Consider the following 19811-nt stretch of genomic DNA (forward strand, 5'->3'; position numbering starts at 1 on the left):
TTAAATTCCACAGTGTATGCTACTTAGTTAAATATATTCTTAGAAATCAAAGATCATAATCCCAGTTTATAAGGTCATGTAGTTTTAGCAAAGTAGTAGAAATATGATATCTTTTCCAATTTAGACTTAATCACCAGTTATTAAAAACTTGAAGTATACCCCAGTGTGTTATCTTTATGTCTTCTGACATCTCTCATTATATTAATATATAAATATAGCCAGAACCATGTCGCCTGTGAAATAGCTCAATAATTCTTGATTTATTGTTGTCCTTTGTGAAGACTGCTAATGACAATACAAAAAAATAGTTCAGGGATGGCCGGTTAGCTCAGTCGGTTAGAGCGTGGCGCCAATAACACCGAGGTTGTCGGTTCGATCCCCGCATGGGCCATTGTGAGCTGCGCCCTCATTAAAAAAAAAAAAAATATTCATGTTGCTTTACATAAAGTAGACTACTTTAGGATCTCAGTTTGTGTATTTGCTAAAAATTAACTACATTAAAATATTTATCACAACTCTTGCCCTTATTTGTGAATATTAAGAAGAGTGCCTAATGAATGTTTATTAAGAGAGAGATACCATAACAGTTCAGAGCAGTGGTACATATCCAGGTCAGTATTTATTTTGTTGGTGAACTAGGTAATAAGCTTAGATTAGTAGTGTAGCTAGCTCAAGTCTCCTTAGTGTCTCTTAATTATTTAGTATAGATTGATTATTCATTAATGTAATTCCTTTTTTATGGTTTTTAAAACCATTCTTAATATAGCATCACTTAATATGTAACAAGCCCCACTAGAATAATATTTGTTTGGAAACTACCACCTCTAGCTCTTGTAGACTTACTGTAAATAATTCAGGATTTGGCAAAGAAAATTATGACCATATTTTTCATCATAAAATTACTTTTTTTCTTTGTATATATATATATATATATATATGTGTGTGTGTATATATATAAAATTAAGAACACTTTTTCATCATGGTCTTAGATTAAAGTCTATGACTCTATAACATTAGATATTTAGTTATCCCCAAACTGCTGGAAAAGCTATTAATACTGATGATCAGATCTTAACATGATGCAGTATATTATGGCCTTAAACTCTGACTTAAGGTTTTATTTTCTTTTTAGGAGCTTTAGAGGGAAGTCTTACACGGTTTCCACTGTACCATTCTTGGTTCCACGAACCAAAGAAATAGTAAAGCCATAGTAAAAGTAACCTTGATTCACTATTACCAGGAATTGTCAAATACAATTGTATATGAAGCCAATTTCATCCAAAGCTAAATGAAAATTAAGCAAAATTATGATGTTTATTTACTAGACAAGAGAAAACATAATATGGATTTTTCATAGCTATCTTTTTAAGATGTTAACAGCCTTCATATTTTCACCTTTAGGGATCCTCAGTCTATTGGAACATGGAGAAGAGTATACATTTTCTCTACCTTGTGCATATGCCCGGTCAATTTTAACTGTTCCTTGGGTGGAACTGGGTGGCAAAGTCAGTGTCAACTGTGCAAAAACTGGGTATTCGGCCAGCATCACTTTTCATACTAAGCCATTTTATGGTGGCAAAGTGCACCGGTAAGAACATTTTAAATGATACCTGACTCTTACTCTATCAGTTTGATCTTTTATTACAACTCCTTATTCTTTTTCTACTTTGTTTTATGTGAAATGGGGTTGGATTTTTATTTTTGTTTATCTTTTGTTGAATATATTTCATCTTTCAAGGCATTCTGGAAATCATGACCTGCTTTTAAAAACAGTGACAGATCTATTTACTCATAAAACTTTCCTGGTTAAATATCTAATGAGATGTAGAGTAGAATTCATAACAAATGAATATGTAGTATCTGGCCCAATTTCTGCCTTTAAAGGGATTCAGACTTGGATCCAGACCTCAGTGGAGGCAGATATTGTTACAAGTTAGGGTGAAAATACATCTAGTGCTAAGAAATAGTTCTAGAAGTACAATGATGGAAGCCAGTGTCTTTAGATACCAAGATTGAATGGTGGCTTTGTTCTAATTCCATCCAGGAATTAGCCAGTTATTATACTTTTGTGGCCTATTGGTCTCTTCAGCACTTGTGCAGATAGCCCAAACTGCTTGAAGACAGGCTTTCTAATAGGATCCTGAATAGGATACTGACTCTTTCTTTAAACTTGTGATGTCTGTTCTGACTGCCCCTAAAATAGGGATAGTTTTCTTTTTCTACAAAATTTTTATTGAAGAATAACACACACACACAAGTATACAAGTTGATTTGACTTTGTGAAAATTTGAGCACTTTGATTTAGTCATGGAACATTACTGGCACCCCAGAGGCCTTCCTCATGCCTTGTTTGTTTGTTTGCTTTTTGAATAAACCTATATAAAATGTTATTACTGACAGGAAACATAGAGATCATCGAGTCAAACCTCTTCATTTATAGTTTGGGAAACTGAGGCCTGCAGAAGGAAAGTATCCTTTCCAAGTCACATGGCAACTCAATGTCTGGCTTACATAACTCTGCTCAAGGCTGGAATTGAGGAACTTGGGATGGTCTTAAAAAAAACTTTTTTTAAATCACAGACTGGATGCATGACCTTGGGCAGACTGTTTGCATTCAAGTTTTATAAACATGAGAGTAATAGTTAACTATTCCATTGAGCTGGGCTGCTTATTCATTGAGGTTACAATTAGTAAGAGTCACATGGCTCTTTTAGAGTCTGGCTTGGATTACACTAGCCTCTGTGGGATGTTTATGCTATTTCTTTTTTGTTTGTTTGTTTCAAGTGTGCAAAATAATGTAATAGACGTTTCACCCCTCACAAAGTGCCTCATGCCTTGATACAGTCTCTCTCTCTCTCTCTCTCTCTCTCTCTCTCTCTCTCTCTCTCTCTCTCGTTAACCACTTACATCCTTCCCAACTTAAGGTAGCCACTATCCTGATTGCTAACACCATAGAAACTGTATAAATGAAATCATACACTATGTGCTCTTTCACACCTGACTGACTTTGTTCAACGTTATGTTTTCGAGATTCATCCATCTAAACTTGTAGTTTATTTTCCTTACTGACCGTTTTCCATTGTACAACTATGCCCTAATTCATTTATTCATTCTAATGTTGATGAGCATCTTGACAGTTTCCAGTTTGGGACTATTTTAAATAGTGTTGCTAGATCATTGGTGAATGTATGTATGAATTTCCTGGGTAGATGCCCAGGAGCTGGGTTGTAGGATATGAAGTTGAATTTTATTAGATACTACCAGACTGTTTCCTTAACTGGTTATACCAAAATACACTCCCTCCAGTCATGTATGAGACTTTCAGTTACATACTATGTTCCCCCGAAAATAAGACCTAGCCGGGCAATCAGCTCTAAGGCGTCTTTTGGAGCAAAAATTAATATAAGACCCGGTCTTAGATTTTCGGGGAAACATGGTAATAGCTGTTTTACTTCTTCACTGGAGGACTAGTACTCAACAATTTTAGTAGAAAGTAGAAAGAAGTAGAAAGAAAGATTTATTGGCTCCCAGACATTGAATGGGCCTTTAAAAATATGGATTTCCAAACACTGAAGCAGAGAATTAAAAATATGTATAGATCACCCACGCAGAACCACTAGACTTTGTCAGAATAGTACCTTTTATCCTTAGAGAAGGTATTAATATGGTTCACACTTTGTTATATGTGCTTCTACTTACTGTCATCATAGTCATCACACGATTCAAACTTCAAAATAAAAGGGACCTTAGAAATCCCTAGACCAACATTTACTAGACGCATAAATCCTTTTGCAACATGCCTAATAACTGATTGTTCAATGTGTATTGGAACATTATTATTAGCAGAGAATTCACAGTGGGTGAGGCAGCCCATTGCATTTTCAGATTCTCTTTATACAGAGGGTGCCAAAAACATGTATACACATTTTAAGAAAGGAAAAAACTATTAAAATTGTAATACTCAATATATACCGATAACAAAAGATGAATACAAGTTATGTGTATACCTTTTATTGGCACCCCCAGTATAAATGAAGTTAGAGCTGAAATCTAGCTCCCTGTAATATTCTTGTATTGGTGAAACCATTTCTCAAAGTATATAATTGAGTAAAATGCTTAGAGGAAAACAACTATAGTAATATATTTTCCAAATCCAGCACTTTTTATTGTCAGTGATATTGACGTCCTTCTCAGTGGCATGGGTTGTTGTGGTTTTTTTTTTCTCTTAAGTATTATTTTCTGGATAAGGAGATATGGAACAATTTTAGTTTTCTTTTTTTGCAAAGTATTTCTGGTCCCTGAAACTTCATTCTGAGACAGAGAGAGAGAGAGAGAATCCTACAGGACTTATTATCTATAAAAACATTTTTTAAAAAAACATGTTATTTTCTTGATTGTTTTGTGTTATTTCACCCAATATGGTTGTGAACTTTTTGACAGACTGGTACTGTTTTGGGCCTTCCATTGTAGCTATACAGTGCTGTGTATGTATTATGTAATTTGTAAATATTTGCATATTTTTCTTGGGGAATGCGGTTAAGTGTGAGTTTTCTTCTTGAAGATATAGTCTAGTCCACTCTATCAAATTGTAGCTATTCCCAATGACCTACTAATTAACTTCTTAGATATGAACCCTTGGATTTGATGTTTCTGGAGCTTCATACAACTGATACGCCTTTTCTCCTCTAGCATAACCCTTCAGAGGTTTCAAAATAGCTGTTACTAGCTTTCTTTGTGTTTAGTAAACTGCGAGTTCCACATACAGGCTTTGCTACATTGAGTCTTTAAATAGAAATCTCTCCAGGGAGAGATTGTTAATGTTATATGGTCTTTTAATGAATAGTTACTGAAGACTTTCATTCCTTGTATTCAACTATGTTGTTTTCCAGTGTGAATTCTCATGTTTTGCAAATATGGCTCAATGAGTAAAGGGTTTCCTATACTGATTTCATTTAACTGTGTGTGCTGTATAAATTCTCTGGTACTCATCAAGAGACTTTCTCCTGTTAAAGACTTCTCTACATTCATCACGTTTAATAGGATTTCTCCCTTTTATGAATTGTCTTGTGTACACTAAGGCCAGAGCTCCAGCTCTAAGCTCTTCTAGTTGATTACAGAAATAGTATTTAATTAAGGTAGAACTCTGGCTGAAGCCTTGACCAAACTGTTCATTACAGTTTTACGGTTTCCCTGCTATGTAAATTTTCCTGTTCCAGCCTCAAAGCTAAAACTTTGGTTGAATACTCTCCTGCATTGATTAGACATACAAGTATGTTGAACCAATATGAATTCTCTGGTGTTGTAAAAGGAAGAGTCTGGCTGCAATCTTGTCCAAAGTTAGAGGGTTTTTAGAGGATTTTTCTCCAGGAATTCTCTTGTGTTACCTGAGTTGAGTGTTGACTAAAGGTTTTCCCACATAGATCACATTCACATGGGGTTTTTTTTGGTGTGGATTCTTTCAGGAGTGAATGACAATGGGGAGTTGCCTCACGATGCTAGCCTTCATATGATTTCTCTGCAGTGTGTTTTCTCTTGTTCATTTACGGTATGAATGATTAATCATGTTTTTCTCCAGTGTGAGTTCTCCCATGTCTATGAGTAAATAATGACTGTAAGATTTTTCGAAATCATTATTATTTAGTATAAGGTTTCTCTCTGTGAACTTTCTTGTGTTGGTTAAGAGATAAAATTATCGTTAGTTAAGGATATCCCATATTCCATCTATATGGGTTATCACATGTTGAGCTCATGTTGAACCATGAGTGGAAATCTTTCCATATTCATTACAATTCAAAGGGTTCATTTCCCATATTAAATCTCTGCTACTGAGAGGGGAATAAGAGGCTTGTATCTGCACATATGAATTCTCTGATACTCTTCTTCAGTGAAAACCTTAGTCCATATTTAGTACACATATTGTTACCGCTCTTGCATGTTCAGAATTTTCTTCTTTTGTAACAGCTCAACTATATAGCTATTCTGATTAAATTTTAAGTCTTAACTTTGTTTCAAACACTTGATATATGAGTTACATTTATAAAATGTCTCTTTATAGAAACTCAGATTATAGTTTTTGAGCTCAGGTTAATTTTTTCCCCCGAGTACAAACTACCCAGACCTTTTTCCTATACCAATGCTTTATCTTGTCTTAAATTATAATAATAAATGCAAATTATAATAATTTACCATATTGCGAAGATTACCTGAATGTGGAGATGAGAATTCATCTCCCAAATCTCATCATTGCTATGACATTTAGCTAGTTCCTGGCTGCAAATAACCTGCATAGAAATTTTCTCCTGGTTTTTAAGTTCCTTTTCAGTACTTAGACTTGCATCTTGGTGATACCCTCTTTCTTCCCTTCAGAGCTCTTCTTGCTCCGACAGGGAAACCATGTGTCTTTAGAGCTGATGTCTCACAGAGACTAGATTCCTGTCATTCTGCAGTGTCGTCGTTCTGTTTAAGTTTCTGTAATGCTCAGCAATCGTGTCTTCCTGTTGAAGTCCATAAGCACATTCTTGGGCTTCCTGTGTCTGCGCTGTTAAGAACTCAGCTGTCCTCTGTCTCACTCTGTAGTCGCTGCTGGGGCAGACAGAGCAGTGAGCAAGCACAATGGAGACGTTCTGCAGAGCCTGAGGCCCATTTCTGGCTGGATCTCCAAGGGCATCTTTGGCGAGTGGATCTGAGGCTGAGGGATTAGGATGCAGGGCCCCAGTGGGAGAGAGGGGTGCCGAGACGATAGTGCTTTCTTCTCCCTACATAGTCTTTCTATTCGAAAATTGTTCCATTTAACTACTTTATATCCACAGTTTTCTTGAGACAGAATCTATTTTAAGACTTTTAGGGACTTTAAAAGGATAGGGCAGGTACAGGCTTCAATTCATAACAGACTTATCATTCTCATCGTATTATCTTTAGTGACTTTTGTTGACAAATTTGATCTGTATTCTGAAGGCAGTGGGGAGCCAGTTAAGCTTTTGAGCATGGAAGTGATATATTTAATTTATTTTACTTATTTTTATCTTTTCCTTTACAATAATTTTAAACCCACCGAAGAGTTGTAAAAACTCTTATGTACCCTTTGCCTAAATTTACCAATTGTTTATATTTTGCTACATTAGATTTATCAAAATCTTTCTCTATATACACAAAGATTTTATTGTTCGTGTTATTATTATTATTATTCCTGAAACGTTTGAGATTTAATTTATCATGGCACTTTACCCCAAAAATAGTTTAGCCTGAATTTCCTAAGAACAAGAAAATTCTCACATAATCACAGAACGGTTGTCAAATTCAGGAAACTGAACATTGAGATAACATTATTATCTAATGTACAACCCATATTAAATTTTTGTCAGTTGTCCCAACAATTGGCAGTGTTTTTTTCTTCTGACCCAGGGTCATACATTACATTTTATTGTTATGTCCCTTTAGTCTCCTTTAAGCTGCAATATTCCTTCAGCCTTTGTCACTTATGATATTGACATTTTTGAAAAATGCAGGCCAATTTTATAGAATGCTCCTCAGTTTAGTTTTGTCTGATTTTTTTTGAATTCTGTTCAGGTTATATATATTTTTGACAGGAATACAATTTAAGCAATGTTGTATCTGGAAGTGGTATGTTTTAAATCTGTATTTAAAAAAAAGATCAATCTGGTAGCAGGTGAAGATTGGATTGGGGGAGCGTGAGGTGGTGAGGGAGGATTAGAAGTTGGGAGACCAGTTAGGGATTCAGAATTGACAGACCTTCAAGAAATAATTGACTGGATATGGAGGAGATATAAGATAACTTTGGATCATGTCCTTATTATCTACTGCTGGTAGTAAACCTCTCTAAAATTTAGTGCTTAAAACAGCAATTTATTATCGTAATTCTGTGGATTGATTTAGTTCAGCTGAGTGATTCTCACATGGCATCTTTCACATGGTTGTAGTTGAGTTTTGATTGGGGCTTCAATTATCTAAAGGCATGACCCAGCTGGATATCCAAGGTGGCCACGCACATGAGGCAGCAGATCTGGTTGTTGACCAGGAGCTCAGCGGGGTCTGTCAGCAGAGGGCCTATGCATAGCTTTCCCACATGGCTAGAGAGTCTCCCATCTTGGCAGCTGGGATCCCAAGAGAGAGCACCCAAAAGCAAACATTCTAAAAGGCTTACTAGCTTTTGGTACATGGTTTTCATGTTTTGACTTTTTTAAAGGTTCCTAGAAATTTCAGATAGACATCCTCATTTTTGTTAGGGATCAGTCATTATTTTTTACCGTATTACTTCTTTGCATTTCTTACTTAAATAAGCTTCATTTCTCCCTTCATGCTCTTTACCTATCTACAGGCCATAGTCATTGGATCTTCTTCTTACTTGAAAGTATGACACTTTTCCTTAACATGGTCCCTCACTCTCTCTCTCTGTCTCGCTCGCTCTGCCCTTTGCATTCACATACACACTCTTTTCATAACTCATGAGGGATACTTTTGGCTGACTCCAGAGTTTCCTCATTTTCTTCCATTCTCATCTCTCTTAAAACCAATGGTTTCACCTAATTTTTCATTTAAAAGATTCATATTAGAAACAGACTTCCCTATTTTGACATCTTTTCTTCTTTGATTTTATAGAATACTATAATTAAGCTTTCTTTCATGCCTTTATTAATGGCCATGCCTCCCGCCTCAGACATAGCCTAGTTTTTTGCTGCTATCTGCAATCAGAACAGACACATTATCTGCCATCTGCATTGGTTATAAATATATTCTACTGGTCTTCCCTTACTCCCTCATTTTCCACAACTATCTCTGATGCAGCCAACAGCCTACTTAACTATTCCTCATGCCCTTGTCCATCTCCTGATGCCATTTTCCACACTCTCTTTAGGATGATGATTTTATATATACGTATATATGTATATGTTCAGTGTCATAAGGTTATGTTAACTATCTGCTAAGTGACATACTTTTCTGCATACTGGAGATACAGAGAAGGAAAAAGCCTATCTCTGCCTTCAAGAAGCTTTTAGTCTAGTATTGGACTCCAGGACCCTATCTTTGAAAAGTATATGTAAGGCTTTTAGGAAAAACTCATCATATATAATAGACAGTTAAAGTCTGTTATTATAATAACCATAATTATGGAAAAGGACAATAATACTGCAAAGCTGGGATTAGAAAATTGCTGTACCTGAAAATAAAATTTAATTCTGACTCTTCTGTTAAAGTAAAAAAAGAAACATGATGCTCAGCATACTTCTCATTGTCTTATAAAGGAAGCCTATCACTTTTTCAAGAGAGATGAACTATTTCCCTGGTATTAAATTCTAAAGGGATTTGTTGCAGGTATCCTTATATAATGGCATTGAGTAACAGAATGGTGTCTTTAGTAGTTCTGCATAAAATATAATTATCCTTCATGTGAGTATTTCAATATATATATATATATATATATATATATATATCAGTAAAATCCAAAATTAAAGTCTTAACTTTCAGTCAATAAAAGCTTTCTATATGAAGCCAAGTAAATATAGCCAATGATTCTGGTATTCCAAGTAGCAGTAGAGACAGCATCTAGACAATCTAAAAAGCCAACTTGATGGTCAAGTTTTTAGAAAGTGAGAGAGTACGTGCCTTATCAATTATCCTCACTTTAAAGATGAGTAGGATGACAACTTAAGTTCTCGCTCTTTGGCAGGTGTCTGAAGGGCAACATATTCTGTCATTGATGGATACCAGATCTAGATGTACATGCTTTAGATATTTAGGTATTCATTTACTTATTATCTACTCGTATGACCACTTTCCTGCTACAGTGACAGAGCTAAGTAGTTATGACAGAGACAGCCTGGCCCACGAATCCTAAGGTACTTACAAGGTCAGACAATTAAGATCGCTAACTCATCCTAGAAAAAGTGCTACATACCTCATTGCTGAATATCACTATGGTCACCTTCGAAGTACTCCCCTTGGGAAGCTGTGCACCGATGCCAGTGCCTAGTCCACCCTTCAAAGCAATTTTGGAACTCTTTTTCTGGAATGGCCATCAGAGCTGTCGTCAAATTACCCTTGATGTCCTGAATGTCATCAAAATGTCTTCTTTCAATATTCCCTTTATCTTTGGGTAGAGAAAGAAGTCATTGGGGGCCAGATCAGGTGAGTAGGGAGGGTGTTCCAATACAGTTATTTGTTTACTGGCTAAAAACTCCCTCACAGACAGTGCCGTGTGAGCTGATGCACTGTCGTGATGCAAGAGCCATGAATTGTTGGCGAAAAGGTCAGGGCGTCTAACTTTTTCATGCAGCTTTTTCAGCACTTCCAAATAGTAAACTTGGTTAATTGTTTGTCCAGTTGCTACAAATTTATAATGAATAATCCCTCTGATATCAAAAAATGTTAGCAACATCGTTGCAACAAGTCACAAACTTAATGGTCAGACCTCGTATTGTGTTCCTTTGCAAAAGGAGTTTGCCAACCCTGCATTAGACTGTTACGAAGAATTGTTATAAGCAAGTGAGGTGAGGCCGTTCCTCCTGGTGTTCTTTTTGCAAGTTGCTCATGGCCTACCTGTAGCATGTGTGCTTCTTGCTCCCTGTGCCTGTTCTCTTCATGTGGCTCTTGCACTAAGTGTAGATGTGCTAAGTGGTGAGGACCCATGTAACCCAGCTGAAAGGCTTGTGAAGGAGATAAGTGATAATTTGAGAGATTGTGCTGTGGCAATAAAAGGGAGATCAAGTGAGGCGTGGATTATTGTTCCGCAGTTCTCAGAATATAATTCTGGGTATGTGGATGGAAAAGGGAATTGAGAAGTGTTCAGTGTCATCTCATATCCTGTTTGGTTAGAGATAAATTTTCAAGGACAGGAACAATGTTATCAAGTAGAATCAGAGAGGAAACCTGGATATCACAAACATTCAGTCAGGCAGAAACCCTTAGCAGTGCAATTCGTTAAGATTTCAGATGCCTTGAAGTATATAACCCAGAGTTCCCACTCCAGCTGTAATCAGTGCGACTTGTAGTCACGATGTTCTTTGTGTCCACTGAGCTACAATTATGCCTAACTTTTGATTTTGAATGTTTGATTTGCTCTTGGATTCCAAACCCTTATACACCTTGACACTTAAGATCTGGTTCGTAGATCATTTGCTTATTGGCTCCTGTGCCTCTGCCTTGAACTCTTGAGTTTGTAAACCGTTGACTTCTGATTAAAAACTATGGACTCCCTGAATTTAACTATGTCCTTCTGATACTCAGACCCTTGGCTTATACCTGAAAAATTCTACTGAGGATTCATGAGCTGTTGCTTCTGGGCTTTGGTCCTGTGGATTCCCTTGTGAATCCAGATAAACCATAATCTCGGACACACTAATTAGACCCTAACCTTTACCCACTATTCTCTGAGTTCTGAACATCTATCTAATCTGACCCTGTTATGTCCTTCAGTGAACATAAAATACCTCATTAAAAATAATTAGACCTGTTCCTTTTCCAGCCTTCATTTGAGCTGCATCCTATCTGTTGATAAACCAGCCAGATAAGTCTTCATTAAACTTTCAACAACGGTAGTGTTTGAGTTCTCTCTGAATTCTGTGCTGGTAATGATTTTTATATACCAGTGCTTTTTTAATTTTTCTGTTTTGTTGAGAGTTTTTAAATTTTTAATGTATCTTTTCTATTTACTTCTTACTGATTTGTCTGATTTTTGTATTTAATTTACAAGTAGGCTTATGTGATTTTATACAGAATTGATATACCCAGAACTTCAAATAGAAGGACTCTGAACTTTTAAATAAATAGAACTAGTTTTTAAAAATGTTAAATAGATTATAACGTTTTGCAACTGTGATAAAAATGTTAATATTTTTCGTGTTTCTATTTAGTTTTAATATTATAATAGCTTTGTTTGTAGCAAGCATTTTAAAGATCGCACTGTGTGATTATTTGTGTTAACTAAGTCTCTACTTTGATTCCCAGTGTCCTCTTTAAAGATTAAAGTTGATGTTATTTGCAAAAATTATCTAGGAAGCTAACATAGATTTAGTCTGACTATGGCACTGACAACTGTATAACTAATTTAAACCATTCACAAAGTACATTCTTGAATTTCAGAATCTTAAGAAACAAACGCAATATCACTTATTAGAACATATCTTTTTTTTCCTGCCTGCTTCTAGAGTTACAGGTGAAGTAAAGCACAACCTTACGAACACTGTGGTCTGCAGGGTGCAGGGGGAATGGAATAGTGTTCTTGAGTTCACTTACAGCAATGGAGAGACAAAGAATGTGGACGTGACTAAATTAGCAGTGACAAAGAAAAGAGTAAGACCTCTGGAGAAGCAGGACCCATTCGAATCCAGGTATGTCATCATCGTGCATCCATCCAGCAAAGAGTCAGAAGCTCTGGATCTTAACCTAAGCCTTTTCACTAACTTGCGACCTTGGGCAAGTCACTTCACCAATTTTATCAGCTTCCTCATCTGTAAATTAAAAGTATCTGGTCTGAGCTGATGCTCTTAAACTCCCTTACCAGTTATGACATCATATGACACACAGTCATATTTTAGTAAAAACCAAACATTTATAAACTGGGCAAAAATATTAACATTTAATAAAGGATTACTATCCTTATCATAGAAACTCTTAACATTATTAACATTATTATTTGCCCAATAGAAAAGTGGGCAAAGGACATAAAGAGGTAGTGCACAAAAATAGGAGAACAAAAATACCCATTAAGAAAATGAAAAAAATGTTCAGTGTAATTAATATTCAAAGAAATATAAATTAATAAGACAAATAGTTTTAAAAATAATAAGTCTTTTGGGAAACAGTATGAACAAATAGGTATTTTCATACTGCTGGTTAGAAGGTAAATTGGAACAACCTTCCTAGAGGGTATTTTGGCAATATATGTCATTGGCCTTTGAAAGTAAGTGAAGTGGATGTGTATGTGTGAATAAGTTATAGTCTCCAAAATGTGTTGACAGTGGTTGCTTTTGGAGAGAAGTACAGGGGTCTGGAATAGGAAAGAGACTTACTTTTCCAAACTGCCCTTTTGAACTGTTTAAATTTTACATCATGTGGAAATACTACTCTATCAATTTAAAAAAGAATAAAGGAAATATAAGGAAACATTAAATATTTTAAGATCACTTAAATGGAGCCAAACAATGTATAACGAGATGAGTAAAGGGATTAAATGCCCGTTAACCAAAGACTCAGGTTAGGTAAAAAATAAAACAAGAGTGATGGAAACAAAATTTCTGCTAGGGATTTATCCTGAAGGAGAGGTTCTCAAGGTTTGGTCTGCAGATCCCTGGGGTCCTTGATCCTTTTGGAGGATCTCCAATTTCAAACTTTTTTCATAAGAATGCTAAGGTGCTATTTGCTCTTTTCATGCTCTTGGCACTCGCGTTGGTGCACAAGCCATGGTAGGTAGCAGTGCTGGGCCTTCGCACTTAGCACTGAAGACAGTGGCACCACTGTACAAGCTGTCACTATATTCTTCACTGCCGTGTACTGGCAATTTTTAAAACGCCGATTTCTTTTTAAATGTCTTTGAAAAAATAAGTCTTTTTTAATATTCTGCATGACACATTGGGCATAGGCGTCAAGTACAGTAGTTATCTGGAGGAAAAGCACTAGTGCGGTTGAGTTACAAGCAAATTACTCTAGTGTTTCATGAAACACCATTTTTATTTAATAGCATGGTTGGCAAACTATAGCCATTCTAATTTCGATATTAGATTTTTCTTGTAAATGAATGACATGAACATGGCACTTTAAGGAAAACAATTGACAGTATTTGCTGCTAATAGTAAAATTTAAATGGAAACAACCTAAGTGTCCATTGACAGACAAATAGATAAGGAAGTTATGGTATATCTGTATGTACACACACAATGGAATATTATTCAGCCATAAAAAAGAATGAAATCTTGCTATTTGCAGCAACAGGGATGGCCTCGAGGGCATTATGCTAAGTGAACTAAGTCAGACAGAGAAAGACAAATACTGTATGATCTCACTTATATGTGAAAATCTTAAACCCAAGCTGATAGATACAGAAAACAAGTTGGTGGTGCCAGAGGTGGGCATGGGTGGGGGGGCGAAATCGGTGAAGTGGGCCAAAAGATAGAAACTTGCACTTATAAAATAAATGTGTCATGGCGATGGAATGTACAACATGGTGACTATAATTAGTAATACTGTATTGCATATTTGAACGTGCTAGGAAGAGATCTTAAAAGTCCTCATCACCAGAAAATAAAATTTTGTATCTATGTATGGTGATGGATGTTAACTAGACTTATTGTGATCATTTGGTAATATACATATACAAATATTGAATCATTATGTTATGCACCTAAAACTAATATAGTGTTATATGTCAGTTATACCTCAATTTCAAAAAAATTCATCCAGAAAAAGAGATCAGGTTTGTGGTTACCAGCGGCAGGGGTAGGGAGTGAAGGAATTGGATGAAGGTGGTTAAAAGGTACAAACTCAGTTACACGTACTGGGATGTAATGTACTACATGATGACTGTAGCTAACCCTGCTGTATGGTGTATTTTGAAAGTTGTTAAGAGAGTATTTCCTAAAAGTTCTTCTCATCACAAGGAGAAAACGTTTTTTTTAATTTAGTTTTTTGTATCTATATGAGATATTGGAGGTTAATTAAACTTAATGATAATCACTTGACAGCATAAGTCAAGTCATTATGCTGTACACTTTAAACACACAGTGCTACATATGTCAGTGAAACTGGAAAAAAATTTAAGCTTCAAGGCAAAATCAAAATTTTGGATGATTTGTATCTGTCATAATGAGCTTTCCAAGCAAAGAATTTTCTGATGAAATTGGTGGTGTTACTAATGAATGTGCTTTTTAAATACTTTATAATAAAATATGTCAACACCTGGAAGATCATGTTTCAGTTGATCAATGATGTTGCAGAATTGATATGCAGGGGTAAAAATTTCATCCAAGATGCAAATTAGACCAATAGATCTCCGTGTAGCAGAGTAAGAAAAATTCATTGACATTTTTTAATTTTCAAATTGCCACTAACCTTTAAAAAACTATAACTTGCTAAGTTTTGATACAGTATTGAAGAATTGAATTATTTGAAAAATAAACTTTTTTCCTTTTCCAACTATATGAGTCTGTGTGAAGCCATATTTTATTTATATGCTTTAAATATATCACAACAAATTAAATGTAGAAGCAGAAGAATCCAGCCATCATTAAACGAGATGTTTAAGAGATACTACTATATTATTCTCTTTGCTGAAATTTTATTAAGGACTTTTTATGTCTACATTTATGGGGCATAGCAGTCTGTTGTTTTCTTGGGGGAAAGTTTTAGTACTTAAGTGTGTTGAGGTTTTCTATTTCTTTTTGAGTGAACTTTGGTGGTTTGTCTCTTTCAAGGAATTGATTCATTTCATCAAATATGTCAAATTTATTGGTATATAGTTCATAATATTCCCTTATTATTCTTTTAATGTGTGTGGGATCTGTAGTGATATCAACACTCATTCCTTATATTGGCAGTATCTTCTTTTCCTGATCAGTGTGGTTAAAGGTTTATTCATTTTACCCCAAGAACTAGTTTTTGCTGTCATTGGTTTTTGTCTATATTTTTTTGTTCTTTTTCGTTGATTTCTGCTCTGATTGTTTTTATTTCCTTTGTTCTGCTTACTTGGTGCATCATTTGCTATTCCTTTTTCTACTTTCTTAAAATGGAAGTTGAGGTCAGGCATCAGCAAACTTCTTTTGTAAAAGGCCAGAGAATAAATATCTTAGGCTAAAGGGGCCAGATAGCCTCTACCACAACTACTCAACTCTGCCATTGTAGCACAAAGTTAGCAATAGATGTTGCTATATTAAAATAAAAATTTATTTACAAAAATGGGCAGTGGACCATAGTTTGACCCCTGGTTTAGGTCATTGGTTTTTCTTCTTTCCCAATATAAACTTTCAGAGTTATACATTTTCCTCTAAGTCTGCTTTATGTATATCTCACAACTTTAGAACTTTTGATATATATTTTAAAATTTCCCTTGTGATTTATTTTTGAGTCATGAAGTTATTTAGTAATGTGTTTAATTTCCAAATATTTGGAGATTTTCCAATTATCTTCCCATTATTCATTTCTAACTTAATTTCATTTTGGTCAAAGAATATACTTTGTATGGTTTCAATCCTTTAAATTTATTGAGATTTATTTTGTGGCCCTAAATACTTTATGTCTTGGTAAATGTTTCATGTGCACTTGACAAGAAAGTGTATTCTGTTGGTGTTAGGTGAGAGTATTCTATAAATGTCAATTAAGTCATGTGGGTTAATAGTATTTTTCTAGTCTTCTATATCATTACTGATTTTCTATGTACTTGTTCTGTCAGTAGAGATCAGTTATTGAAATCAATTACTGAAATTACCAATTATAATTGAATATTTCTCTTTGTAGCTCTATAAGTTTTTACTTAATGTTGTTTGAAGCTCTGTTATAAGGGGCATACACATTTAGGATTGTATGTCTCCTTGCACTCACATTGATTATTATGAAATGATCATCTTTATCCCTGGTCGTAGTTCTTGCTTTGAATTTTACTTTAATATCAAAGTGCCACTTTAAAAAAAAAACTTTATTGAGATTTTACATATCATAAAATTCACCTGTTTCCTGAGTGGTGCTGTTATCACCATAAATCAGTTTTAGAATCTTTTCATCTTCCCCTAAGATCCTTCATGCTCGTTTTCAGTTAATCTTCATTCCTATCCCCAGTCACAGGGAACCTACTTTCCATCTCTATAAATTTACCTTGTCTGGATATTTCAAATAAATGAAATCATACAAAATGTGATACCTTGTGCCTACCTTTTTTCACTTAACATGTTGTTGAGGTTCATCCATGATGTAGTATATATCAGTAGTTCATCACTTTTTATTATTGAATAATGCTATATATTTTCCTCTTAAGTTCCATATAATTTTATTATATAAGACCACATTTTGTCTTCCGTTCACCAATTGATGGACATTTCCAGTTTTGAACTATGATGATTAATACTGCTATGAATATCCTCATGCAAATCTGTGTGTGAACATGTTTTCATTTCTTTTGGGTAAATACTAGGAGTGAAATTGCTGGTTTGCAGGGTAGTTTATGCCTAACTTTTCAAAAAACTGCCAAACTATTTTCTAAAATGGCTGCACCATTTAACATTTCCTGACAACAATGTATGAGAGTTGCAATTCTGCACATTTTCATCAGCATTTGTTACTGTCCTATTTAATATGTCCATTCTAGTTGGTGTGGAATAGTATCTCATTGTGATTTTAATTTGCATATCCCTAATGACTAATGATATTGAGCATGTTTTCATGTGCTGATTAGCCATTTGTGTGTCTTCACTGGAAGATAGACAAATGTGTGCTTATATCTTTTCACTCAATTTTAAAAATTAAATTGTTTGTCTTATTGGGTTACAGGTGTTATTTGTAAATTCTGGATATAAATCCTTTATTGAAAAAAAATCCTGTATTAGCTATGTGTTTCGCAAATATTTTCCTTTAGTCTGTTGCTTGTCTTTTCATTTTTTATCGTGTTTTTCTCAGTAAAAGATATTAATTTTGATGAGGATGAGATTATCAATATATTCTTATGGATTATGATTTTGGTGTTGCATCTAAGAAATCTTTGCCTAATGCAAAGTCTCAAAGATTTTCTCCTGTATCTTCTAAAATTTTTATTGTGAGGTGAAGGTCTAAGGTCATCTTTTTGCATGTGGATATCCAGTTGTCTCAGTGCAATTTGTTGAACAGACTATATCCTACTTTCCCCAAAGAATTGTTCTGGCGATTTTTTGCTTCAAGTTTGTTGAGCTTCCCCCTCCCTATAGAGTTGTTTCCCAACTCTAAGGGATTGTTGTCCTGTTCTGCCTTTTGCTCGGTATCTGAAAATCATTGTTTCATTATATTTTGTCTGGTTTCTGAGTTGATTAAAGGCAAGAGGGTAAATCTGGTGCTCTTATTTCATCATGTCCAAAAGCAGAAGTGGTCTCTCTTGTATTTCAGCTTTTAAAAAAATTTTTTTAATATCTTTTAAAATCTTTTTGCTTAGTATTTCCTAAGTCTCTTAAAAATAAAAAGCTTGGTTTTATAACCTGAAAATATAAATTATTTTTAATTGGAAAAGCAGAAGCAGTAGCATGTTGGGCATTGACGTCAGTAACACAGTATCAGTGTTCTTGTAGCTCATAGGCATGAAACTATAGATCTGATTTAGGAAGTGTAAGTTTTTAAAATTACTGTTAATTTTGAGGGTATGATTCTATTTAGTTATCTTTTTTGAAGAATGTTTGTAAAATGTATGGTTTTCTGATTTCAGGCGATTGTGGAAAGATGTGACAGACTCTCTGAGGGAATCGGAAATTGATAAGGCCACAGAGCATAAAAGGACACTGGAAGAACGCCAGAGGACCGAAGAAAGGCATCGTACTGAAGCAGGCACACCCTGGAAAACCAAATATTTTATAAAAGAGGTATGTCCTACCTGTCTTCAGACCAAAACGCATTAACTACTTAGAACGTTAGCTTACCAGGCGTTCTTGAATTGTTATCACTTACACATTTCCATTTCTAAAAATAGTCTAGCTTAACCTTGAGCTTTTTTGTGAGCTTTTCACAATTTGTCAAAGTAAAATTGCTAACCAGCAGTTCAAATGAAATAGATTTGGGGATTTAATTCGCCACAAATGAAAATGCTAACAAAATCTTTTATCATAACAATAGAATATGTAGTTTATTATTTTATTGCCTTTTGTACCACACTGAAATTCTGTGTTTGCTTCCAGAGACCACATTTTAAGAGAGACATAAGAAACGTAATTGGCTACACAAAGGACAGTCAAGTGACTATAATCTTTATAACAGTTAAGGAAAAAAGAATGAAGTGAGGGTGTTTAGCCGGAAGAACAGAAAACAGGAGCCATTTATTGTAACCTTCTTCAAATATATGTAGGCCGATCACACAGAACTTTATTTTTATAAATTTTATTGGGGAATATTTTTGGGGAGCGGTGTGTTTCTCCAGGACCCATAAGCTCTAAGTCGTAGTCCTTCAATCTACTTGTGGAGGGTGCAGCTCTGCTCCAAGTCTAGTAGCCGTTTTCAGTCTTTAGTTGCAGGGGGCGCAGCCCACCATCCCATGCGGGAATTGAACTGGCAACCTTGTTGTTGAGAGCTCACGCTCCAACCAACTGAGCCATCCGGCCGCATCCACACAGAACTTTTTTATCAGTTCTAATAGCGGACTTGAGCTAAGCCGAAACTACCGGGAAGCACATTTTGAGTTTAACATAAGAAAGCATTGTATAACAATAAAAAATATCCAGTAATAACAGCACATTTTATAGTAATGTGTTCCCCATTGCTATCTAAGAGACTATGGCTTATGTAGAAGAGTTTAATGCACTGGTTTTGCAGTTGTACTAAATTATTTCTGAAGTCTTCTAAATGTAAAGATTTTGTCTTGTTTCATTTTGTTTATTATTTTCTGGTAGAACTCAGAAAGGTGAATAATGAACCAGATCTGATACCAAGAAAAGTTTTCGTGTCTATAACCAAGTCTAAGGAAACCCATTGAATTTCAATATTGGTCCATCAGGATGGTATTTGGTAAAAGTGATTTGAATGGGATTTTTACATAGTTGTTGCTCTTAAAATCCCATAGTTAGAGTAGTTTCATTACTTTTTTTTTAATCCTTAGTTATCTAATATAAATTACTAACTGTTTTCATAGATAGAAATTAGGG

The 19811-nt window shown here is 35.0% G+C and overlaps 1 protein-coding gene across 3 annotated transcripts in view; it reads left to right on the plus strand.

Moving 5' to 3' along the window:
- Positions 1–19811, plus strand: part of OSBPL11 (oxysterol binding protein like 11) — an 81960-nt gene that overhangs the window by 57766 nt on the left and 4383 nt on the right. For all 3 annotated transcript variants that reach the window (XM_019723661.3, XM_019723662.3, XM_074330551.2), the window contains 3 exons: positions 1402–1588; positions 12162–12344; positions 18386–18539. In XM_019723661.3, coding sequence (XP_019579220.2) covers positions 1402–1588; positions 12162–12344; positions 18386–18539 — 524 coding nt within the window. The remainder of the gene's footprint in view (positions 1–1401; positions 1589–12161; positions 12345–18385; positions 18540–19811) is intronic.

Source organism: Rhinolophus sinicus, chromosome 17, assembly GCF_057876585.1.
Source record: "Rhinolophus sinicus isolate RSI-liver-muscle chromosome 17, RSI-T2T, whole genome shotgun sequence".
Classification (NCBI taxonomy): domain Eukaryota; kingdom Metazoa; phylum Chordata; class Mammalia; order Chiroptera; family Rhinolophidae; genus Rhinolophus; species Rhinolophus sinicus.